Below are 26,117 nucleotides of genomic sequence, written 5' to 3'. Positions count from 1 at the left end.
AAAAAAAAAAAAAACCCACAACTTGTTGATTTTACACTTTGATTTTCTTTTTGCAGATTAAACAGAAGAGACATAATGTTGTAATTGGTGAGCTTCATAGGAAGCTGTCTTTCCAACCTGCGGACAGAGCCAGGCTAGCTGTTTCCCCCTGTTTCCAGTGTTTATGCTAAGTTAAGCTAACCGTCCCCTGGTTGTACCTGTTAGCTTCATATTAAATGGACAGACATGGGAATAGTACTGATCGCCTTATTTAAGAGGCAAGAAAATGAATTATAGTTTGCCAAAATGTCAAATTCTTTCTTAAGAACAGGTGTGCTGGTGCTCTACCTGGTGAGGTGAAGAAGACAGCTCGAAGGTCGTCATTGTGGGTGACTTGGAGGACTTCTCCTGTGACGTTTACCAGCCTGCCAGCCACCGGTGGGACCCTCCGGAAGTCCAGGATCCTAACAAAGACATGGATGATATTCGAAAGAAAACCCTTGTGGAAATAAGGTATCTCTATTGCAGGTGTAAGGGAAAGTTGACAGTTCACACAGTTCATGCTTACATAAATGCAATGTGAACCCTCTGAAGATGATGGTAGTCTTATCTCTGTCTCCTCACCTCATTTCACCTGAGCCCACAGTTCATTTCATCTGATTCTTATCAATGAATGTACTCTATTGACAGTCTCCGCCAGCTGTGTAATTTAGCTGGCTGGGTTCATATACACTATCAAGAGCTTATACCTCCCCGAGGACCATATTTCAGTCATGTCTCACAAACAGTAATCAAACAACAATCAGTGTGTGAAGCTGAATTGCTGTTTCTCAAATTTCCGGCATTCCCCAACGACTGATTGCGAGCGATAATGATAAGGACTTCTGGCAGCCAAGTCAGACACAACAGAGAGAGATGACACAGTGCTACAGATTAAAAACACCCCCTCATAAATTAAAAACAGGAGAGAGCAGAGAACTGATCTGTCTGTCTTGTTTGTGTTTAGTGACAGAAACTGTTAATGATTCTTATATTTAAAGGACTAATAGATATTTAAATAATGAGCAGATAATAACAGTTTGACAGAGTGGAGTGTTGACGTGGCACTCTTGTTGTTTTCTGTCTTGTGTGGTGAAGCGATGACTTATTATTATGTGTGGCTTCTTAATGACACTGTCTAGCTCAAATGACTGTATTTCAGAGTGAATCACCTTACCTCAACTAATGTACAGTTACACAAAGTCGTAGAGTGTGTGTGTGTGTGTGTGCGTGTGTATCCTTGTGTGTGTCCACAGACTGTGGTTTATACTGATCAGCTAGTTGGGAAATCCTGGGTTGGGCAAGCATGTTGCAATCTTTGTGGAGGTCGGGTGATTCATTTGTTGGCACCAGGAGAAATGTATATACATTTTTTTTTTTTTACATTATACATAATTGTTTTTACATTTATTTATTTTTTGAAATGATTGCATTTTGTTTTGTTTTTATCATTGGTATCCTATTACAAGAATGCTGCCATTCCACTGCATCTTTTATATTACAATCTAATTCATCAATGCTCCTCCAGCCAGTAGTTGTTGAGATAGTTCACTCAAAACCATAAATGTCAGACTAATGGTGGTTCTAGCACAAAAGTCAGGGGATCACCCAAGTCAGCAGGATTCATTCTGCAGGAACCACGAATATCTGTACAAAATTTCATGGCAATCCATCTGACAGTTGTTGAGATATTTTGGTCTGGACCACAGTGGTTGGCCGACCAAAAAGCAGACCAAAATCCATACAGCCATGCAGCAAGTGTGGCTAAAACAATTCTGATTAAAAAAATTTTTTAGTTTTAAATTTGCATCATGGATTCTCTCTTTAAACTAAAGGGCCTAACGAAGAACATTTGTAGCACTTAAGTATGCACCAGAGCCATAACTGGGACCAATAAAACGACAGATGTGCAACCAAAACTAAAATTACCCCCAAGCATCACTGCCACAAACATTCACTGAGAGGAGACTAAAAATACACAGAGTGTAACAGAGATGATAGTAAAACAGGAAAAACTATTAAGTGATAATGAGGCTGCACCTGTCCAGGTGAAAGCCAGCGATCTCTGCGTTGTGTCTCTGGAAGTCAACAAAGTAGAAGAAGTCCTCTGGAGTCTCCTCATCCCTCTGCTGCCTGATACACACACACACACACACACACACACACACACACACACACACACATACACACCCAAGAAGTAAAGACATACACAGTGATCAAGCTGTCAGTAATAATAGTCAGTAGCATATAATCAACACAACAAATGCTGTAATTTCAAGAGATACTAGATGATTCAGTCTGACATAAATTAACATAGGACATGAATTATGATAGTGCCCTGTTATATAATTTATGTAACCTCATGTAACATTTTCATGGACACCGAATCAGCTGGTAAAATGGATTCAAATGAAACCACATTTTCTTTGTATTGGTGGGATCTAAACCTTTTGTGCTATGTGTCACCTATGACACTGACATGAGTGGCTTATTGATGGTGTTTGGTGAAGAACGGAGACTCTTCAAATGTGGATTCAGTCCTCACCTCATTGGTTTGAACATGGCCTTGGCAAAGTTACGCATTTTCAGAGCCAGTTTCAGGTGATGCCCACTGGGCTTCACCACTATGATGGAGAGACAGAAAGAGAAAAGAAGCACGAGGTGGTCAGCGATGTTGGGTACACATTAGTGGAGATCAGGTAACTTTATAAAGACATTCTCTTTACAATATGTAGAAACTGTCTGATATCTATTGTAATTGTGTGTTTAGTAGTTGGAAACTTCACAAAAGTGAACACTGAGCATCAGGTAACTGAGTCATTATTTGTTTTTTTAGCTTGAATCCACAGAGACAAGTTCAAACTGTGGAATATTTTCTAGATCTGGCTGTTCCCTGTGATAAAGTAATTGGTTGTTGGTCGCACAGCTTGCGTTCTGCTCTGCTCTTGGCGACAAGCGTTCCTCTCTCTCTGTCTGGCTGTATATTATGTTGCAGCAGCAGGACGGGCTGACCACACACACACGCCTCCTCCTGCTGCGCCCTGTGAAACTCCAGGGTTTTAATAGTTAACAATCATACCGGGTTTACAATCTCTCCTTTTTTTTTTTTTTATGGAAATGAATCAAAGGGGATCAAACTGCCTTTGTGGCCACTGATCACCGTCGCTCTTTGGTTGCTGAAATAATGAGAGTCTCGTGAAGGTTAAATTTGAAGAGAGGAGAGACAGATTGTTTTGTTGCATTTCTTCTTGGCAGTGAAAGATGTTTGTGTGGTCAGCCGGAGAGGTACAGCCAGGACAAGAACATGTAATATAACTGACTTCACATCAATACTGAGGTGTGTGAGAGAAATGTATGCATTGCTTGCAGTAAAATATTAAATATAAAACCATTATCATATCGGAAATTATGAAAAATTGGACCTCTTTCATTAATACAATTTCATATTTCTACATGGAGAAGTACACTACAGGCTTTACACATGCATTTGTATTAGTTATGTGAAAGCTGGCCACATGTCTGCTCCATCCACTATTAAACACCATATCTGGTTATTAAGTTTAACATCTATTAAAAGTAACTTTGTCAGTAACTTTCACTTCTCCTCCCATACATTTTGCAGCTTGACAGTGTAGGTGGTGGTTAGTGTGTAGGTTGAAGCTTGAAAACGTTGGCTTCCCTCTGAGCATGCAGGCATCAAACATTTAATTAAGAGCTCTGCCTTTGAACACAAATGAACGCCTTTTTTTTTTTTTTGTTTGCCCCAGAGCAAGTGTCTTATATACAGAAGGACAAATCTGAATTTTGGTGCCAAATGAAAAACAAAATCCTCACTATCACAAAGGCAGCAGTGTGTTTGTGTCTGACGGTGCCACCAAGCACAGCAGAAAAAGACAGAAACAAAGGATCCAGTCAGAAATCGAACACCCATGCTGTTACACGTTGTACACAAAATACAGAGCGACACAACATGAGATATGAGATAAATAACATCAGAACTCCTCGTTCATACCTTGGGAACAATCGCACGCTCCCTTCAGGGCCTTCTCATCTTGAGTGTAGTCTGTAAGACATAAATTAGTTCATAATTTAACACACAATAATCATATTAACATTTTAACATCAGTAATTGATCACCACTGATTTGGATGGGCTCATTGCCAGGATGTTAGCGGAGGAATATTGCTGTACTGCACAGAACAGGAAGGGGGGGGGCGCTGTTCTTGTGCAAACAGCTTAACCTGCAGAGTTTATTATAAATCTTAGATGGTGAAAAGCTAGAAGAAAAAATAGGATATTTAGAGTTACAGCGGTACAGGCAGGGACCATCTGGGCGGCTGCCGTTATGTTTTACTCCAAATTACATTAAGCAATTACAGTGGATATTTTTTTACAGACATACAGATGTTGTGAATCCCATTCATCCATCCCTCACCTGCGCTGACGACCGCCATGCTCTCCATGTCCTTGAGCAGTTGCGGGATAGCAGGGTCATCGCGGGAGTACAGAGCATAGCGGCTTATTCCCAGGTGGAACTTCAGCCAGGTGGCGTCGGGGTCAAAGGTCACTTCGTGTTCGGTCACAGTGAGGTTGGAGACAGCTGCTGCTTCGCTGTAGAGTTTCATGTGCCTGGGGAGTGAAACGTTGAGCGAAGGGAAGCTTTAGATGCTGAACATCCTCTATATATTCTATACAACATATACTCTTTTTACAACGTTTTTTAATGGGCAGTATTTTATTTTGGAAAGGCCACAGAGTGCAAAGTACATTCAACAGGTTTGCTTTGTAGAGCAACTTGGCAATACAGTCATATATTAAATTTATTATACACACTCTGTTTTCTGCTATTCATCCTATGTGCTCTCTATTGTTCTGAAAAGCAGCTGCGACAAAATTTTGAATTTCCACTGCCTCCTTTCCCTCCACTCTCCTCTTTGCTAAACTTAAAGCTGGTGCAAGAATAATCTGAGAGCAAAACAAATAGGTCTGTGGTAAGAGGGGCACCACATCACCAGAGCTGACCGCACTGACTGCCACGGTCGCCTGCCAACCCAAACAAACTCCATCACGGGCCGGATAACATATTGCGATAATGGAGCGAAGGGTTATAAATAGGAGTTTGTTCGTTGGTCATCCAACCGAGTCCTCGGTCATCTAGCAGGCTGGAGAGACAGATCAGGGTAACCAGGACAATGGACAAGTGCAGACCGCAGACCACAGGGTGTGCAGCAGAACAGAGGGTTTCAAAAGTGGAGAATATTTTAGTGGTGATTACTTTCAGTGTTTGCCAGGAAGGACACACACACACACACGTAGGTTGACCAGGAAATTAAGTCTGAAGCCTTTTTTTCCAGCATGCATATAAAACCGGTTTTAACAGCTCATTTGAGAAGCCCCCCCCGTCATAAAGCTCTCCCTAGGTGTGTTTGTTTCAGTGTTGATATGTTGTTGCAAGATATTGCAAGTCTTAAGCAAGCCTTTGGGCTATCCATTGTTTCTGTGCACATTTAAACCGCAGCAGAGAGAGGAGACCCGTTGCTCATATTTCTTCTTATTTTCCACCATAAGAGCCCAAAATCTGTATCTCTCAGAGGGAGTGCACTGTGTCGGGATCGACAGACAGCCTCACAAGCCAAGACAGCTACGGCTCCCACAGATTAAGATAAGCTTTGGCAGTTTTAAATCCTTGTTTACCTTAAAGAGAGCGCTCCAGATGCAAGCTCTCAGAGTGACATGTTTGTGAGGGTTTTCTGTCACCAGCCCACTCGACACGCTGGACTTTTTTTTTGTTTTGTTTTTTGTAATGACACACAGAACTGTCTACACATCCTGACTGTCTGTCTGTGGGTATACATCTGTTATCGTGGACAAAGTGTGTTTATGTGCATGGGACATGTGTTTGTGCGTGTCTGCCGTGAGTTTGGCCATCGTGTCAGTGACCCTGCCTCTGGACCACAGTTAAGCCTCAACATGTGCTTTCACTAGTGGGATTTTTTTTCAGCCAAAATGAACATGCCCTTCTTTCACAATAAAGTGAAGTAACACGGACGTTGCAAAATTAATGGCACTCTGCACAAAAATCAAATGTGTCTACATGGGATTCTTTTTCCGAAGCCTGAGAAATGACACCAGTAACTGACCTTTCCCACCGTGACACCTTCCTCCTGTAGTACTCCATCAGCTGCTCCGCCTGCAGCAGCCTTTCCTCTGGCCCCAGTGCCGGAGTCTGGATGTTATACAGAGGGTGAGCAAACAGCCTGGCCAGCTTTGAGCCTCCGTCTGTGGGGTCGGTCGTAGCGCCAACCAGAGGTGACCCAGAAGTCCAGTTGGACAGCTGCGGGGTGGCGAGACCCTCCTGCCTGGGGAGGGTGAGGTTGTTGGGACCACATGAGCAAAACTGTCCTGACCCTCGTCCTATGCTCCGCAGCTTTGGCAGGAGAATGAAGTAAAGGTCAGCAGAGAAGATGGCTGTGAGGGTCGCGGCCAAGAAGAGACGGTCTCTCCTCATCATTGAATCGGAGATAAGAGAGGAAAATGTAGAAAGAGAAGAGAAATAAAAACAACAGAGAGACCTAAAGAAAGTCCTGACTATGTGCTGCTGCTCCGGAGTGTGCGAGGCATCACTTGTGGGCTGCCTCCAGTCTCCCACACAGTCAGCCAGGCAGAGGCGAGAGAGGTAAGCAGTCAGAGGTTGGTCCAAGTCTCTCTCTTTCTCTTCTCTATCTGTGTGTTTCAGTCTGTTCCTTCCAGCCCCACTTCTTCTTCTTTTTCTTCTTCTTCTTCTTCTTCTTCTTCTTCTTCCTCTTCTCCTCCTCTTCCTCCTCCCTTGGCAGCAGCCGAAGAAAGAGCTGAGCTGAGAGCAAGCATGTGTTAGCAGCAGTCACTGACAGTTTGGCTGCTTCCAGGGACCTGCTGCTCCGAGGACAAGCGAGCGAGCGAGCGAGAGAGAGTGTATGTGTGTGTGTGTGTGTGTGAGAGAGAGAGAGAGAGTAGAGAGGGAGTGTTTGTATGTCTGCGTGTGTGTGCATTGTGGGTGTGTCTGTGCAGGTATGTACACAAACATCAAATGACAGATTCGCAAGATTGAGAGTGTGCGCAATGAGGGTGCAGAAAACACACACACACACACACACCTCTCTCTTTTTCACACACGCACTCTTGGAGGGTTAAAGCACAAGTCCTTGGAAGCAGGAAGGGGTGGAGACTTTTTCTTATCACATCAGATCTGAATGAAACCACCTCCAGCTGACGAATCCTCTCTGATGCAACGTACGTGTGTGTGTGTGTTTGCGTGTGCGTGCAATTGAAGGTCCAAGTCCAGTTTTCATTCACGTGTGTGTGTGTGTGTGTGTGAACTAGCTGCCTTCCTCACAGATTTCTGGCGGGCATGTGCAGATTTACAGGTGCTTGTGTAGAGGTGTGTTGAGTGCGACTTGTCTCGACATCCCCTTTTTTTGGGGGTGGGGGGGCGAGATTTCCTTCCCTCTGTCATCCTCTTGTCTGTTTCCTTCTTTAAGTAAAGTCCACTCTCACTCCTCCTCCGTCTCATCAAATCCTCTCTCCTCCTCCCATCCCAAGCTTCATCTCATCCCTGCTTCAAATTTCCTTCGCTCCTCTGTCAATTCTCTACCTCTCTCCGTCCTCCTCTTTTCCTTTCTCTGCCTTTTTTCGCCACAGACCTCCAGTCTGTCTCGCTCCAGGCAAATCTCCCAGCTGCACTTTCCTTCCTGCTGCAGTTCCCACACATGAATCCCTCACTTTTCTCCCTGTCACGCTGATCTACAGAGAGACACAAGTTCAGAAAAGGCAGTGCTGGAAAAGAAAGAAAAAAAAAATAAATAAAAAAAATAAAAAAATACAAGTTCTTGCACAACTTCAAATGAGGAAACACGCAGGGAAAAATAACACCTCCCTTCGTTCACAGGCCACCTTTTCTTTACTCTCCCCCTCTCTGATTTCTGTGAAAACATACAGTGTGCTGCATAAATTACGATCGCTGTATGTTGCCCGTGTCGGCTCTAAAAGCCCTAAGCAGCTTTATAGGGAGGCAATGAGGATCTTACAGGGCATTTCCCAGCCTGCATCTGCGCTGTTGTTACTGTGGTATTTTGGAACATCTGTCGTCTGTTTGGGTGTGTGTGTGTGTGTGTGCGCGCGTGTGTGTGCGCGTGTGTATGTGTGTGTGTGCACGCACATGGAACTCTGACAAAATTACGCGTCAATGTCTGGGAGTTGCTCTCCAGGGTGTTTTACCCTCTCTGAAGAGAAAACAGGCTGAGAGAAGCCTCTACTGATGTTGGAAATTAGTGAAAGGAAGGCTAAACCTGCCATTTAGCCAGAGCTTCTGTTTTGCCCCCCCCCCATCAAACACATACACACACACACACACTTACACACTTCTCCTTGCAAAACCCCAGCTACAAAAACAAGAAGATATTGTTCTTCTTTTAACACAAATCAGCTTTTAGACAGGCAGAGGCCACATTTTTCACAATTGAATGAGCTTTCCATTTTAACTTTCTGTCTGTTGTACTTGGTCTTTTAAAACTTTTTTTTTTCAAAGTGACTTTTAAAGCAAAAAGAAGAAGAAAAAAAACAACTAAATCTCCCGCTTTAGCCCTGCAGGGACAACGAACTGAGAAATGCTCAAGTATGTATGAGTGTGTCATTTAGTTTTTATTCCACTGCATAACAAAAGGTAAAGATATGCACTTTTGGTTGAAAATGTGATCGCTTAAGAGGAAACTATTTGTATTCATCGGCAGAAAGAAGATATTTCTGGCAACATAAAATATTTGGTGGAGTTCAATAATGCTGTGTTATCTTACAAGTGCCCAAGGGGGTAAAAGTGCAGTCCCGATGACTTACCCTGTTTGTCCCAGCTGTGTCTGTCTGTATTTATCCCTGAGAAACAAACTGGAGAAAGGGCACTGTGCTCGCTTCCTGCCCTGCTAAAACATCCAGACCGGTGCTTAAAATAACCCGGTTTTTAGGGATGAGCGGGTGAGCACATGCAAAGAGGTTTCAAAATCAAATATGGGAAGAAAACAAACAAAAATAGGGCACTGAGTCTTGCGTCACCAATTTGTGCAATTCAGCAGAGCTGTGATGATAAGTACAGGGTGGCTTGTGTTCAGATAAGTGGGTGAGATGGCTCAGATGTCTGTCTGTCTACATGTCTGTCTGGATGACCCAGAAGTCTCAAATATCAGGAAATTTTACTCTGCTGATAAAAGAACTACAACAATCAGTGTAATGTGAAGCCGCTGTTGCACAAATACAACAGGGACATGCAAATCACAGTATGTATTTCACATATTTAAACAGACAGATTCAATTTACAGTTGCAAGACGACTTCGTTAATTAAGAGGAAAAGGGAAAAAACGCATCCATGTCTGTATTTTCGTCCGCAGAGATTCGTGTTGCCGGTCTGATACCACACCTGGGGGATTATTGGTAAAGCTGCATTGGAGGCATCTCCTGGAAAAAGGAATAAAAAAAAAAAAAAAAAAAAAAAAAAAAAAAAAAAAAAAAAAAAAAAAGAAAAAGAAGAAAGAAATGAAGAAAAGAATTTTTAGCTCCAGGTTAACAGAAAACAATTTTTTAGAAATATGTAATAGAGTTTACAGAGCAGTTTCAAGGCATTTCTGACATTCTTCCTTTCAAAAACATCTAAAGCGTTGAGATGAATCGATGGAAATCTTTTTAACTTCCTCTCTGACCTCTCAGCGGTCAGTCCACATGAATTGGCAGCGACAGGAAAAGCTTCTTCCCTGTCTAGGCCACAAATTCACAGTGCGGCACCACAACACACAGCATAAAGGGACAAGGTCACGGTTGGGAGAAGGACACAGAGGGAGGACGAAGAAGCTCTTCAGGAGGGGTCAAGAGAAACACTCACAGCAGTTAAGACAAAGCAAGAAGAGAAGGAAGTGGCAAAGACACGCATGCTCAAATGAACCAATCAGGTTTTTCCCATTAGATGTATCTAAAATAGGACGGCAGCAGTCCTTCTCTTCCTTCTTCCATCCGTCTTTCATCATCCCTTCCCTTCAATCACGTCTTCAGCCTGACCATGGAGCTCTGCAGCCACAGCACCGGGATGAAAGGAAGTGGAACTGCGCTGCCGTATTCCTCCAGAATTGATCGAGCCTTTTATAGCCACATGTGCTGACCAGTATTTTTTATAGTGCCCACTACTGGACGTCCACAAACCTGGACTACCACCGATGACAATAAACACTCCTACTACAGAGGATTTACCTAATACATTGAAAATAAAATTACACCGTCCAAAACTAGGTGGGCAGATGGAGAGCTGATGAAATAAAGTTTATTGATCATTACAGCAGCGAAGAACAGAACACCAACAGTGTTTTATTGTTTAGGCGCTGAACTAATCATCGATAAGAGGATGAATGTGTCACTTCCTCTTTCAACAGTTATATTCTCTTGCTTTGAGTTGCAACATCCTTCATAATGGTAGAGATGTTATTTTAAAGGTCCCATATTTTTTTGTTGTGACCATGGCGATTGTCAGTCAGCACTGAAGTAAACTGAACAGATGTTCAAATTCAGACTAAAATGCTCCGGCTGGATTTGGTGTGGGGATATACAGCAGAGTCTAAGGCCTGGTTCAAGTGCAAACCCCTGCATATATGAAACATGCTTTACCTGGACAGTAACTATGGAGACAAAGCCATTAAGCAGCTTATCCTTTTTTCAGAGCTCCTACTCCAGACGGTGGATACCATCTCTAAACTGTGAGCACACAGCCATAATAACAGCGGAGCAAAACACTAATAAGATTCCTTGATAGAGATCGAGTAAAAATACAGCAGATTTCAGGTAATACTTGCAGATAACCAAATCCTGTGAGGTTGGACGGTGGGCCAGGCTTGGGGCATAGCTGAGGGCAGCGACTGTTTCATTATGACATCACAAAATTACAGGCTTCCTGCATTTCCTCTGCAGATTGAACTTTTGGTACTTTCATAGTATTTATATAACACCTAGACCCGCTTTATAATCAAGAATGTTCACAAGCACAACAGAGAAGTGCAATGAAAAAAGCTGAAATAGATTAATAAAAAAAGATAGATCTGTTATCGGTAACAAAACTCACCAGAGTCTGATGAGGCGAACTGAGCCAATCAGCAGTGATTGCTGTGGTGACTGTCATCAAACAGGCGTCTCCTGTGGCAACATGGAGCTACCGTCTGGCAGAAGTCCTCACACAGATACTGACACACACACAGATGCACAGATGATGATTGTTGGATGGATGGATGGATGAGCGTTCATGGAGGGATGGAAACGAGACGAGCGAGATGAGAATGACAAATGTGTGTGTGTGTGTGTGTGTGTGGGAATATCTTCAACGTCCACAGTGTTAACACTCATCAGCAGCTGGTTGTGTGTTTGCAGGTTACCATGGGTTGCTGAGGTTGCTCCTGGTCAGTCTCTGCTGGGCCGGTGGATGAAGCTAAAGTCGATGACAAGAGACAACATTAAGTGAGTTAGAGTGTGTGTGTGTGTGTGTGTGTGTGTGTGTGTGTGTGTCTGCCTGGGTGTGGTTGCAGAGAAAGCACAGTTAATCGCTTATTTTGGCAATTTCTGAGTAACGGGCAGACAGTGAAAGGAAAGTGTAGGAAATGTCTTGCAGATACACACACACACACACACACACGCACACACACACATGCGCACACACACACACACACACACACACACACACACATGCACAGCCACGCACACACAAAACTTGAGCATTTGTGCACTTTTAAAAATCTGGCCTGCGTCTCTGGAGCAGAACATTGCCCAAATGTTCCCAAGCTGAGCTCCAGACTTCAGAGGGGGAGAATGTGAAGAATGCTCTGACTCTTCTCTTCATAATGTGGTGAAATTGGACATGATTGAATCACAGTATCGGGTTTAATTAGCTTGGAAGGCCATCCCGACCTGTACATTTAACCCATTTTCATGGATGTCTCGAGCAGCAGCTACACACACTCACACACATGTAGAAGGATCCTGACAAAAGTGGTAATTACTGGAAGGGACATTCTCAGCATGAAGCCAAATGGGAGTGGAGCAGGCCCGGGTCAGGGAGAGGCTATCTGTGTGTGTGTGTGTGTGTGTGTGTGTGTGTGTGTGTGTGTGTGTGTGTTTGTGTGTATGTGTGTGTGTGTAAAACACCTGTTAGCACTGAATGGTTACCTTCAGAACTGCATTCTTCCTGTGAAGTTTGACTGTTGGTGGAGTCGAGTACTTGACCTTTGACCTTGCTGGGTCCCGCTCCGTCACTTTCAGCCCCCACCTCCTCATCTGTATTCTCCCTCCGGTGGTTCTGTGTCTCCCTGAGGGTGTCAGAGCCAAAAGATATCACCCCTTTGCTGAAGGGAATCCACTTGTGCAAACACAAAGCTGTTTACTTTAGATAGAGCTTTCCCAGTCTGGCTCATGTCAAGGTCCCGAAACCACCCAGGACTCAGATCAGTGATCTCTGTGGGATGATGTTTTGTCACAGAGTCCGATATCTGTGAGCATGTTTGTTGCTAGGCTTGATTTAAACCAGAACTGTAGCTGTTCTCCGTCACTGCGGTGTAGTTGGCCTGCATTTGAAGACTCTGCATGCTCCTTCTGTGTGTGTGTGTGTGTGTGTGTGTGTTTGTGTGTGTGTGTGTGTGTTAGAGCGCATCTTAAGACTGCTTTATTGGGTAAATTGAAACTGACAGTATAATTTCAACTTCATGAATGGACAACTTAATAAAAGCCCACAGAGAAATTTCACATTGATTAGTTTTTTAAAAAACAATAAAAAAGAAGCTCTTCCTGGTAAAATTTGGCTACGAAGAATTTAAAGGATAATTATTTTCATTGTTTTGGTCATTTAGTCCTGTCAGTAATAATACTGAGATAATGGCTGAGATCTGGGAGTGTGGTAACATTGCTATGAAAAGCCTGATGGGGCATGAAGCATCAGAAGTCAGATGATCATACAAGGAATAAAAAAAAAACCCCATTGTCTGTAAAACTTATTTAAAAACTAAGGCAAACATTTCGTTTACATACTAACTTCCTGGTTCAACTATGTGTGTATATCTATGTAATATATATCTATACAAGTTTCTTGCTCTCCTCATTGTAGAGATTCTGACATGCTGCCAGGTCTTAATAATACTTTGGTATGTGCAAGCTGATACAAGACGTCTTGTCAAGATGTTTTGTGTAATTATATACACATGGAATTCCTTGATATAATATTGGGATATTATACTTTTTTTTAAAGCCGTTGAATCCTTATTATTTTTCTATAACATTAAAAAGTAATAACTACATAGGCAACAATCGAAAACATCTGTATGTATTATTTATTAAGAGATACAGTGAAAAACTCCACTGTCATCAGATTCAGTTTTTGTTGCTAAATTGTGATTGTGCAGTGAAAAATGTGACATCACCTTTTCTCCCCTGAGCCCAACCACCGCAAACCAGTGAGAGCACATTAAAAGAAACACAAACACAGATGCTTCTCAATAAAAAACAAAAAACAAAAAACAAGACCTGGTCTGACTTGAGCAAGAAAAAGTCTTAAAATATGTGATATATACTTAATATACTATTTTCTGATTGGTTTCAAACTGAATTTTTCAACACTAGAGAGCCACAGCGAAGACATGCACTCTGTGGGTGGTCGACCAATCAGAAGCCACAGAGACAGTGACGGACAGATACACACTAAATCACCATAACCAATCATTTAAATTTCAATTCAAGCATCCATGTGGTGCGTCTTCATTTATAGCGACCGCACGAAGCCATCAGCAGCGTGTCTTGACAAGAGTTTAAACCATAAATGATGAAACGATTTGGCTCCTCATTCAGCTTCTTATATTCGGACTGCACCTTCTTGTCCTCTCAAATTAAATTACTTTGAACGGTTCTCTCCTTTATGGCCCCTGTTACCTAACATGTGACAGAAATACAGTCGTGCACACAGCAAAGGCTCACACTAAGCCAGAGTTTATGACCTTTAACCAAACTGAGGTTTCTATTAAAGACTCAAACGGCTGTGGAAACAACGAGGGAAGTTTCTTTTGGATGATGTGTTTCTATATTATATATTATATCTATATTAGATTTGGCACATGTTTAGGTCTCACTGTCGACAGCATGACTTGTTTGGACTTGTTCTGTATCTGATACTGGCAGTTTTCTTATTCCAGGTACAATCTGGCTGGCAGAATTGAATGATCAAATCCCACAAAGAGACGGCCACGTTTACACACGTCATCCTCAAAATTTGGACTGTGTAATCGAATATACTTCACAGCAGCATGTGCGCAGTCATATATAGCATTTATGGCCTCCATGGTCATGATGCTCCGACTACGGAAGAGTTAGCAAGCCACTAAGTGACACAGGGAGTCGATCTGTTCACCCTCAGCGCACAGTGAGTTTGTCGGCTGAGAAAAGAAGTTGTTCAGATTGTGGCATGTTTTTATTTCCTCTCTGTTGTGATTTTGCTTCATGGATTTAATTATAATTATTCATGGATGTGCCTATGATGGTTACTGCTGATTCCAAGCTCCCTTTCTAAATAGTTTTCATTCTTCCTGTTATTTGATATATACTCATAAACTCACCTCTGGTATGCAGCTGCATCGGTGATATTCCACATCACCTCCTGTCCAAAAGATCCCACATGATCACCGTCCTTTGTCCACAGTCCAGCTGAACCGTCAGCCGAGGCTGTGAGGACGAGCAGTCTGTCGGCCTCCTCCAGGACTTCCACACTCACTAACCCTCTCTTATGTGCTTTCCAACACTGCAGCAGCGCAGGCCGTTCACAAACCGACTGTGTAGAAAGAGAATACCTTAAGTACGCGAGGTTATACGGTACACTTTGCATTTTTTTTTCTTGACACCAGCTCACCTTATGTTGGATGTCCAGTGCATAGTGAGACATGTCCCAGATCTGAAGCCAGCCTGTTGTGTCTCCAGAGACCAGGATGGTGTTTTTCGACTGATCCGAGCTCAGGCTCAGCACACGCACACCCGGCTGCTCTGGAGCATAAAACTGACCTGGGATAAGGAGAAGAACCTGGATTGTAAGAAAACACTTTTCCAAACATAGGAAAGTCAAATAAAATCTAAAAGCAAATTTTGTTTTAGCAACAGGCTCCTGTAGGTTTTTATAAACACAGTCCACAGTTGGTTCTCTCAAGCTGCAGGCAAGCACATCTATTTATATTCCGATATTGTGCCAATTTCAAGAATACTGTTTTTGACATAGAATGACAAATGTGCTTTTGAGACAAATTGCTACCTTTGAATGCTTTCTGTTATGTCACACATCTCTCTGTTATGTCACGATCTCAAATTCCTCTCTGTTAGAAAAATGCATGGACACATACACAGACCTATGCACACACACACACAAATGCATACTGGATAACTCATACACACACATATACCCATGCACGCTCATACACATATGCAGCGGTCACAGTGCATGAATCCCACACCACTAAACACAGATGGGATCTGGAAAGAGACATAGTTGTGGGCTGCCAGGAATGGCAGCCCACAACTATGTCCAAGTCGACGGTTCAGCCTAACTGTCACTGCTCTGGCTGTGTGTAAATCCATCGTACGGGAGGATCATTAAAAGTGACGGCAGCCTGTCAACTGCTTGTACAGATTCGTGCCTCCACCTCCTCATACTGTCAGAGATCTATTTTAAATTTATGTAATTTAGTTTTGCATCCAGTTTTTTCTTAAAGACCTCACATCAGTGATACTTGCAGGTTTTTCTTCAGTGTCGCATTCACCATAAGTGTGTGTTTGTCCAGTGATACTCCAAAAGGACAGACAGCCGGCCTGTGATGACACCAGGACACCTCTGTTCCTCAGCTTTCTGTCGCCAGCTCGATGCTGCAGGAACAAGAGACTGTCCACAGGAGGCACGACTCTGGAATCACACAAAACAGATGAAAACGATGTAGAAGTTGGCTCCCGCTAAGGACGCAGTGCTCTTGACAAAGAAACTGGTGACCACCAGACTGGAGCTAGAGTTGCTGAGGTTCAGTACCAACACTGGCATCTGTTCCTTAACGTCAGTGGTGCCAGGAATTGGAATGAGTTAAGAAGAAGGCCAAACTGTGGCTTCTGAAAAACACAAGTGTCCATTACCATCCTAGACTGGAATGCTTTTACTGATGATTACATTCATTGTTTATCGATCTTTGCTGTCTTTACATCAAGAGCCACAATGGAAATAAGTGCAGGTAAATGAATTGATTACTCAGTTTACAGAAACATAATCAACATCTATATTGATTGTTACCTGATCAGTTGTAAATCAGTTTTTCAAGCAAAAATACCAGATATTTCTCAACTGTAATGTTTTACCACATATTTGTCTAATGTGGTAATAAATAGAATACCTGTGGGTTATGGTTGGTCAGATAAAATAAGCTATTTGATAACATCACCTTGGGCTTTAAGAAATGATGATGTATATTTTTCACAGTTTTCTGAAATCTTATGATAATGAAATAACTAGAAAATTATCTGAAGATTAATCTAGAATGAAAACAGCCCTAGAAATAAGTCTTCATTTTGTCACACTTAACATTTTTGTAGAGTAATATATATATATATATATATATATATATGTGTGAACCATTTATAACATATAAACAAATGAAAACCATCGGATGTCTGTTTGATCTGGTCAAAACCTCAGAGTGAGATACACTGAGTTTCATCACATCTGTTCGTTGGTGTTTATGACCTCACAGGTGATGGATGACGTGATGAGACGATCTCTGTCTAACTCATAATGAGTTTATATTGGCACAAAAACATAACACCAGTACTAAACCGTGAAGGCAACACACGCATCGCTCTGTATCCCCCTTACCCCGCCCGCCTCTCTCTCTGCAGGTGGAGCAGTGGTCCCTGCGTCTCCAGCCTCCAGACGATGACCTCTCCATCATGGCTCGCTGTGGCAACGACCCCCAGAGCAGAACACTGACACACAACCAGGATGTCCGACTTATGGACGCCGCTGGACTTCCACGACAGGTCTGCTCTCACATACAGGTCCTAGGGGAAATGTTTATACGCAGTGTTGAAAAGGTTTTCCACAAAAACAATGCGATGTTGTCTGCAGGCTCTAATGTGCACGGGCCTTGCTGATTGTAATTGTGAAACTATTTGCACATCACTTCCCTCCGTGGGACAGTTTACAAACAGTCTAAAGTAACATGTAACTGTTTGTGTAGCCTTGTGGAAAGCTGTGGTTTACTGATTTTGTTTACACCTCTGGGCTAAAACGTTGTGGTCAGCTCTTTAAAACTGACAGCACGGCAGACGTCATAGAAATACTGGTGCAGATGTCTTTGATTGCACAAGGGGCGGCGTGTAAATGTATTCTTAATTAACGTATCAGGTCACATCAGGTCATTCCCCACCAGCTTTCACCGGTTGAGAAAACCTGCCTCTATTGAAACAATAAGGGCTTTACAATGAGAAACATTACGACTGAGAAAAAACAGCATGAAGAATTCGCTGTAGAGGCATGAATCCTGAACCTTAGTCTTTAAGGGATGAATTTAACCGCAGAGCAGATGGAAGTTAAAGGTTGAGAGGTAAAATGTAACACAGGAATTTGAGGTGTGAAAATATGCACGTCTGCACACCCAGACTTTTGTCTCACATTGCAGTTCACTCCCGTGTTTGTTCTGGCACTTACGCTGCCACTGGCAACACTTCATCCTTATTTCTTTTGACCTTTGTATAAATGTCTGGGTGGATGTGGGTATGTTTTTATCTGTGCTCTGTAAAAATGTTTTTTTTTTTTTTTTTTCCAGCAATACAAAGACATAAAAAATATGATTTAAAGATATGACAGACTTTACTGTGAATTCATTGGATATAATTGGATATGTTTTGTGCTACTACTGCATGAAATATTTCCTGAGGCTAATTTGGGGCAACGTGTTTCAAATCTGTATCAGATTAGTCACCATGGTGACAGCTGTTTGTGTGGGACTCATCATTATCCTGCATCCAACATCTGGGGAAGAAGTTGTGGCAAAGCAGAAGTCTGCAGGCTAAGACACTGGTTGGGTGGCCAGCTTTGTTTGTTTGTTTGTTTGTTTGTTTGTTTTCTTGACATGTTTATCTTTTTTTGGTCATTAGTGAATGTTTGTGCTGCACTTCACCTGTCAATCAAAAGCTTCTATAATGTCTTCAATGCTGTGATTACGTGTCAGTGTTCACAGTAGTTACACTATTATTCGTCTATTTTTCCAAACAAATGGCTAATACTGACAGAAACATGACAAATGACTTCCTGTTCAGCAGAACATTTTCTCCTGAATAGATCCACCAGACATTGGTGTTTTGCACATTAAATTTTTTCTTTATTTTTATTTTCTTTATTTTTTTATTTTACTTTATCACATCACAATGACAATCCTCTCAACACTACTTCAGGTTTGATGTGGAAGGTTCCCTGTTGAGGTTTTGTCCACAAGTAATGCTACAGAGCAATGTGTTTCCGATTTGGTCCTGCTGATAGTTTCATGCTATTCCACTGAGTTGATAGCACTGAAAAAAGGAAGACAGGCTTGCAAGTAACATATACATATATATATACAGTATATATATATACTGTATATATATATATATATATATATATATATATATGTATATATAGAAACAATACAGGTTTCTAATTCTTCCGAGAAGTAGGCTTTGCAAATGCTTTTAGAGAAGGGAAATGCATTCAACGTGTTTATTATATATAAAGGATATACATGTGTTTTGGTGTGAAACATTGGCTGAAAACATCATTTTGTTTGTTTACAAAAAACCTTCTCCTGGAACCTTTAATGTTTTTTCCTGCCTGACTCTTGTCTTTCAATTAAAAACACTTGAAAGTAAAATCTGTAGCAGCAGGTTAAAATACTATTTTGTTGCATCAGTTATAAACTGAAACATAAACTTAACAGTAATTTAACTCCCTCTGATGTACAGGTGTACTCCAGGACCCTGTGACATCACAGTTGGGCGTGGTCACAGGTTCAACAGAGCGCTCTTCTGATCACAACCCACTGCACCCATCAGTGATGCTGGGTGTGGGCGATGGTTCAACAGGCTTGAAACACATTCAACAGAAGGTTTAGTGAAATGGTTCCTTTCAGTCTAGTTTAAGTGATTCATAAAGAAAATCATAGTTATTTATGTGAAACTGCTGCGGATTATCAATTTAAAACAGCTTCAATTTTACCTTGGCTGCTGCAATGTCATACTGAATGATCCGCTGGCTCCATCCCACAGCCAGCAGCTTGTTGTCATGGAGACAGGTCAACCTGGTGACTTCAGAGTTGGTGACAGGCTCCAGCTTGTGCAGGTTAAGGCCATTCAGTAAATTCCACACCTGCTTGGAGCGGTCAGTAAGAGGGACCAACTCTTTTTTAATTGTCTCACACATTTGAAATACAGATGCATGTAACTTCATGTATATAAGGTGCCAGTTCACTGTATTTTTACACAAACTGATAGTGAAAGATGTGGTTTCAAACCTTAACGGTGCCGTTGCGAGCCCCAGTGATCAGTCTTCTGTGGGAGGAGTCTAGTGCCATGCAGAGGAGTTCAGCTTCTCCATGAGCATTTAAGATCTGAAGCCGCCTCCTACCTGTCTCTACATCCCACAGAGACACAGATGAGTTGGCATGTGCAGTCACCACCTGTCTCAGGGTGGGGTTGTACAGAGCACAGGAGAGGGCCGGACCGCTTTGGATTTCTGGTCCAAATTCCCTTCCTTCATTTGTGAACCCTCCGCCCCCTCCTCTCCTCGTTTCGGCCAGGTTGAGCAGCGCCAGGTAATCTTTGCATCCCACCACTAAATGAGGCTGTGCGTCTTCAGGAAGAGGAGGGCTTAGCAACAGGAAAGGGAAGTTGCCGTGTTCTGAGATTCGACCTGGCTGCAGGCACGGGAACTGCAGGCGGACAGTTTTCAGACAGTGATGTGAGGAAATGTCCCAAACCCTCAGCTCCTGACAAAAGAAACATTAGTCCAGTCACTAGTAAATACACAGGCTATCACGGTACACTCAACTGTCAGGACAGTTCACTGTCTTCTAAGCTTCATCTTTAATGACTCACAGCATCTCTGGAGTAGCTGAAGATCTGCCCAACAGGTTGGTAGATTGCAACATCCAAAATAGTGGCGCGGTGACCTGGCAGTGTAGCTACAGGACGTGTGGTCACAAATCGAGTCCACAGTCTGACTGCTCGGTCACAACCTCCCGTGACCATCAACTGCAGAGATGCATTGTAGTCAAAACATTTGGCTCCCTGGAGAGGAGACAAACAAGACCAACATTCATAAGTTCAGAGAGACAGAAATGTACATGAACTGGTGTTTGATGTCTCTGTATTCTGGAAAATAAAACACACATGAAGTTAGCTGGTCTCAGGATTTTCCCAGCACTGAGGATTTTTAAAGGGTGGTTTTATTGTAAAAATGTCCAGACAATTTAATTGGAGTGTAAAATGACTGTGCTTGTTCAAAAAAAGCCATTGTGCATAACAGGAAGTGCAGCCACCCAGTTTAATAATGTTTTGTGCAACAGCGTTACTTCTTTTCTCAACAGTCAGTGACACTGTCTGCCCCTCCAGGCTGGGTGGAGTAAACTTTATAAGTGACTAACTTCACTCACGTCTCATATTTGTTTCTCTAGATAAAACTGGCGAGGGATAATTCACTGAATGGGTTATGTAATAGAGCATTAACCGTGCAAGGACCTTGAATGCCATCTAAACAATTTTTCCAGGGTATAATTGTTTTTCAAACCTTGACCCACCCAGTCAGGTCACTGTTACCCAGACCAGAGCAGTGTGACTGACATGTGTCTCTGTGACTTTGACCCACGTAAAAAGTGGATAACTACAAAAATAATTAGACCTCCTTCCTGCTAGTTTACATTTTATCTTCTCATACCATTTGCAAAATGATGTACAAATACACACTCATTCAAGTACTCTTAGCTATGATTCATAACAAGAGTTACTAAAGAGAATACATAACACGTATCAACAGCAAATCAACCTTGTGATATAAGTTACCTGACTAATTTTCCAGATGTACGGTTCCCGCTTCACTGTCACATTCACAAAGGCCACAGAGGTGGTGTCACTTTCTGAGGATGTCATGATGACATTGGTACTGGGCTCAAACATCACTCTGTTGATTGGTTCCTGGTGGATGTTGGGGATGTGACGGTAGGAGACCATGTTGCTGTGTTCGCCTAGGTCCTGTTGTCGAGACGGGTAAGAATGAATGTTTAAGTGCTGTTTTTTGAATTGGAGAGTAATCAACAGGTGCACGTCATCGCTGTCAGTCTGCTTCAGTGGTTTCCGCTAGATACCTGTGAGGAACATTTATCCGCAAAAACCAGAGACTGAGCTCAGTAATTAAATAGAGATAAGAGAAATGAGACGGGTGAAGCTTACTGGGAAAAAGATCCTGTGTGGGCCGTTCTGTTTCTTGGAGGGATTCTTAAAAAGACCTTTAGACGGATTCAAGAACCACATCAGGTGGACTCCTCCCTTTTCATCCCCCAGCAGCAGCAGGGGCGGGGAACGCTCTGGACACTTGGAGGGACAACCACATAAATTTAAGAGACAAATTATTTGCTCTCAAAGTGAATTTATTTGAAATCTCAAAGAAACAGCGGCTGTACCTGTTCATCGTGCCAGTAGCAAAGAGCGGTGGGGACACTACGAAAACCTTGGAGCAATGATGAAACAAAGAGTTAACATCTGGAAAATTAGTTTTTTTGTGCAGTAACTCATTTTCATTAGTGATCAGCTAATACATGTTTGCAATCAAGTGTACCAAATAGGTGGACATCCTCAAATACACCGGCTGTGGAGACATCGACAAAGTGCAAATCCCTGCAGTCGGTTGCTATGGCAACCTTGCGGACGTTGTCCATATACACCGCATCAGTGGTCCAGCCTCTGAACCTCCTTGTGTTGGCCACTTCCTCTGTTGGGTCTCCAGCAAGCTGAGAAGCAAATGTAGAAACGTGTGTGTGAGTGCGCTGTATTTCCATGTGGATGTAAAACTTGTACCATGATGTCACTCACCCCGACAGTTTTGAGGATGTGTAGGCTGCTGTTCCAGACAGTGATCTGACCCCCTTTACTGACACTTATATATCGCAGTGGAGGAGGATGGGAAACAGTGACCACACGCACTGTCGGCTCCCGCTGCATATGAGTGAAGCAAATTAATAAAAGAAAAAAAAGGTTATTGGAGGAAATAAAGTACTACTTGTAGAAAAAAATATGCAGAAGGAGAGTACAGAGAAGAAATTAGACAAGCTTAGTGTAGTGGGTTGAACTTGTGCAGCAATTTTAGCATTAGCACCTTTTTTCAGTTGTAAGAATGGCTGAATGTGTTACAACCATCATACTTATGTACCAGTATTAATCATTTGTTAAACCCTATCCTAACCCAAATATCCCTATATACAGAAACAATGGTGGATTTATGGGTGACATGCTATTTTTATTTTTTATTTCTATTTCTTTCTTTTCATCCAGGGCACCATACAAGCTACCACCACCATCACCAGCGCTGTGCTCACCTTAGGCATGTCAGTGTAAGTGTTTAAACATTAAGATGAAGCATTTCTTCTCACTTTAGCAGAGCTAAATTGGTAAACTCCTACCTTGTTGTGAGAGCAGTGTCTGATCTGAGGCTGGGAGTCCAGGAGAGCAGCTGTGGGGATGGAGGCACGCTGTCTCTCCGTGTACTCCAGCAGCAGGTAGGAACACAACTGCTGCCACCTCACCTGTCCTGTACAAGTGATATCTACCTAGATATAAAGACGTTTAAGAAGTCAGTGCCCTGAAGACCAAGAAGCCATACTATAATTTTACTAAAATTAAAAACATCTCTTTATTTCTATTTACCTCACTGAAAAATCTCTCAACCCACGTGTCCTCGATATCTGGACCAATCACCGACCTCAAAACCTCCCGAAACTCTTCGAGCTTCATCCCCCGCTCCTCATTTCCTCCTCTGTTCTTTCCACTCCTTCCACTAGGTCTGTTTTCATGTATCTGTACTCCGGCTTTTGGAGAGGTAAATGCATTTCTCAGAAGCTGCAGGTGCTCAGGGCTCAGTTTCTCTGCAGGGCTGACTCCACAGGCCGGATCACTGCAGAAGGGAGCGCAGCAATGATCAGATAAAGGACAGTGTTAATTTGTGCAGAAATTGGTTTCAAGTTGTTGCTACTACTAAAATGTTGTAAGAGTTTCTCTTAAGTTGGGAGCTACTCTTCGTTTTGGGACTACAGCCCCTGAGTCCGCTCCTCAGGTGGATTGGGTGTACACATGACAGCTGGATCAAAACATGCAGTACATTAGCATTAAGGAATAAGTGCAGACAATATAGGTGTCTGTATGGAGGACTGTTGACAATTTGGTGTCTTCACAACACTTATTTTGATCTTTGTTAGTGAGTTGCAACTGTTTATTCATTCCCTCCCGTCTCTGGTGAAAGGCTTGCTGCAGAATGAATGCAGCGCTCCCAAGTGGCAGAGTCGGGACAACACATTACTGAGCCAAACAAAAGTTTAAAATCACATTATCAAGTCTCATGTAATGCACATTAAGGTGGTAGGAATATAGGTAAAGTGAATAGTGGGTCTTATTTTTTGGGCTCGGAGAATGCTGCAGACGGGGAGTAAGTGATGGGGGAATGTGTTTGGTTTGGGGGTTGTGTTTGAAAGATCAAAGTGTTACTCACCACCAGCAGCTCCTGTGTGGCCCTGTTGCTCGGGGAGACTACAGGCTTAAACAATACGTCACATGTCTCAGCATTGTGAACTCTTGTACAGGTCCATCAGGACATGCATGAGTGGTCCTTTACATCATACGCATTTCTCACAATCAATCAGTGGAACCATAAAATAATTAAGTAATAAACGCGTAGTGGGTTGCTGAAAAGGGGGTTTAAAAAGCTGAAAGAGTTTGTGGTGAAGCCGCGTGGGGAGGAAAGAAAGTAAAGAAAAATATGTGAATTAAAAACTCCTAGGGACAGACTGTGATGCTAATGTACAACTTCATCTTTGACTCACTTATAAGACTTGACATAAGTTGCTTTACTAGAGTAGGTAGATGGAAGAATGAAGATTTAAAGCAACCTTTCCTTCTTACTAAGAGTTCAGATTTTAGTTTGACAGAAGGATATTTTAGGTGACAGGATATCAGAGGCCATGGACTATATCATGATGAAATAGATAATAATTAAGTACGGAAAACTTACCCAAACCTGCTGTGTGGCACCTCTGTCTCATAAAGCACCCATGGTTTTTTCTTGTTTCTTAAAGTATCCATATTGATCACTTGAGATTCATTATCTGAACCCCTCTTTAAATTATTTGAACGCCAGATACTGCTCCATCTGTTTCTGTTGAATTTTTAACCCTCATTCAATCCAGCGTCAGTGTCATGTTCTCCGGCTCCATCGCCTACTGACAAACAAAGATGCAGCAGCCACAAGCTCCCTTTGAAAGTGCTGAGACCAGTCTGAGATCATCACCGTGCTCTGAGTCAAAACATGCAGAGCCTTTGTTTCCACCCGTTACTCCGTCTTTTCATGCAAACCCAATTTATTCACACAGAACGTCTTGTGTACAGACAGGAAAGGAATGTCCACATCCATGGATCAAAAAGCCATTTGTCACAAGTGTTTGACCACACCGAAAAAAGAAAGTAAACACATCACTGAAGAGAAGACCATGGAGAGATGGGAGTTTCCAAAATAACTGCAAGTCTGCTGAGGGTAACAGAGCCGCAAACCCCACAGACAAGCCCCCAGTGGGTTAATCATTTATGGAGGCAAAGTTAGCCAGGACCCAGGAGTGTTAAGATTGGTAATTTTTGCACAAGGACAGGTCAGCAACTCTGACATAATGAGGACTGCATGGAAATTAAATAATAAATTACCTCCTGTGCAAACGCATTTTAAATCAAAAAGAGTAAAAGAACCAAGTTACTTTGTCATGTTCTTGCAGCCTCGCAGACATTTATAACTAATGCAGTTTAATTATTGCCAGGCAACCCGCAGCAGTTTTGCTTACCACTTCAGTGAGCATGAGATATCCAGAGTGGCCTCCTACTATGTTTAATGAAGGCATCCAGGTCCCTGTAGAGTCTAGTCTGCTGGGCAATTCTTTTTACCTGGTCTAATATTAGACCTACACACACCAGTAAGCTGTACCACAACCAGCTCAAATATCTACATTATTCATCTGCTGTGCGATGCAGTGGCCTGCAGTGATGTCTGTCAATGGGCCTTTTAAGGTTCAGACATCTCAAACTGAAAACTTAAATGGAAAGTAATTGCTGATACCACAGGGTGTATTTAATATGAAATGTATTTTGAACAAATTCACAGCGAGTTTTCAGCTGCTTGTCAGAGTTACAAAGATGGAATCAAACACCAATAAAAAATGATGAAAGTTTCAGAATATATTATACAGACAAATCACAGGTCTTCTGTCTTCACTGTCACTTACTGCCTCGCAAAAAAATAAGAATGAAACAGAGCTGCTGACTTGAGGAGAAGCATTGATATAGGGAAGTGTAGGATAATATAAGATCACATTCTTTTTGCGTTTAGCTGGAAAAATAAAAACAAAAAAAACCTAGGAGTGGTCCTGAGCTGTCTGCGGCTCGCTCCGTGTTATTGCTCTGTACAGCCACTAGATGGAGCCACAGCGAAAGACCAAAACACGAAGAGTGTGTAGCCCGAGGAGCTGAAATTTTTTTTAATTTTCTTTTCTTTTTTTTGACAGCAACAAGCAGATATGGATATAAAATGTGTATGATTTCCTGGGCTGAAACACGCATTTTCACTCCAGGAAGTAGCCTGATCCAGCTGCAGTTGGTGTGTGACTATCTTCATTCAGTGAATCGCAGCAGCAGCAGCAACATTGAGCTCATTCGCTTCCACTTAATAATAATTACACACCCGTGACCCGCCCTCCGGCTTTACCCT

At 42.4% G+C, this 26,117-nt stretch overlaps 2 protein-coding genes and 1 long non-coding RNA gene across 3 annotated transcripts in view; 1 reads left to right on the top strand and 2 right to left on the bottom strand.

Annotated features, from left to right (window-relative positions):
- Positions 1-6,529, bottom strand: part of fam20a (FAM20A golgi associated secretory pathway pseudokinase) — a 9,683-nt gene extending 3,154 nt beyond the window's left edge. The window contains exons 1-6 of the mRNA XM_023429250.2: positions 6,159-6,529; positions 4,454-4,647; positions 4,031-4,081; positions 2,564-2,642; positions 2,059-2,151; positions 328-443 (exon numbers count right to left, since the gene is read on the bottom strand). Coding sequence (XP_023285018.1) covers positions 328-443; positions 2,059-2,151; positions 2,564-2,642; positions 4,031-4,081; positions 4,454-4,647; positions 6,159-6,529 — 904 coding nt within the window. The remainder of the gene's footprint in view (positions 1-327; positions 444-2,058; positions 2,152-2,563; positions 2,643-4,030; positions 4,082-4,453; positions 4,648-6,158) is intronic.
- A 26-nt stretch (positions 6,530-6,555) lies between these two features.
- LOC147817787 (uncharacterized) lies at positions 6,556-17,112 on the top strand. Its single transcript, XR_015438683.1, has 3 exons — positions 6,556-6,694; positions 11,447-11,533; positions 16,973-17,112. It is a non-coding gene; the product is annotated as an uncharacterized LOC147817787 (long non-coding RNA).
- LOC111671989 (cilia- and flagella-associated protein 337) lies at positions 7,387-25,887 on the bottom strand. The gene is made up of 20 exons (XM_023429249.2): positions 24,381-25,887; positions 23,024-23,270; positions 22,780-22,926; positions 22,193-22,315; positions 21,939-22,110; positions 21,784-21,830; positions 21,554-21,694; positions 21,167-21,355; positions 20,204-20,395; positions 19,621-20,094; positions 19,326-19,475; positions 16,950-17,134; positions 15,856-15,995; positions 14,958-15,106; positions 14,668-14,879; positions 12,239-12,378; positions 11,452-11,504; positions 11,145-11,262; positions 8,887-9,499; positions 7,387-7,830 (listed from the first exon to the last, which is right to left on the bottom strand). Exons 1-18 carry the CDS (start codon positions 24,449-24,451, stop codon positions 11,173-11,175), a joined length of 2,922 nt encoding a protein of 973 aa, XP_023285017.2. The 5' UTR covers positions 24,452-25,887; the 3' UTR covers positions 7,387-7,830; positions 8,887-9,499; positions 11,145-11,172.
- Between the last annotated feature and the right edge of the window lie 230 nt (positions 25,888-26,117).

The sequence above is a fragment of the Seriola lalandi genome, unplaced genomic scaffold (assembly GCF_002814215.2).
Source record: "Seriola lalandi dorsalis isolate HSWRI2012SDOR001 ecotype SW California unplaced genomic scaffold, Sedor1 jcf7180002054892, whole genome shotgun sequence".
Lineage (NCBI taxonomy): Eukaryota > Metazoa > Chordata > Actinopteri > Carangiformes > Carangidae > Seriola > Seriola lalandi.
Note: the sequence above shows the minus strand (reverse complement) of the source record. Positions and strands in the feature narration are given on the sequence as shown.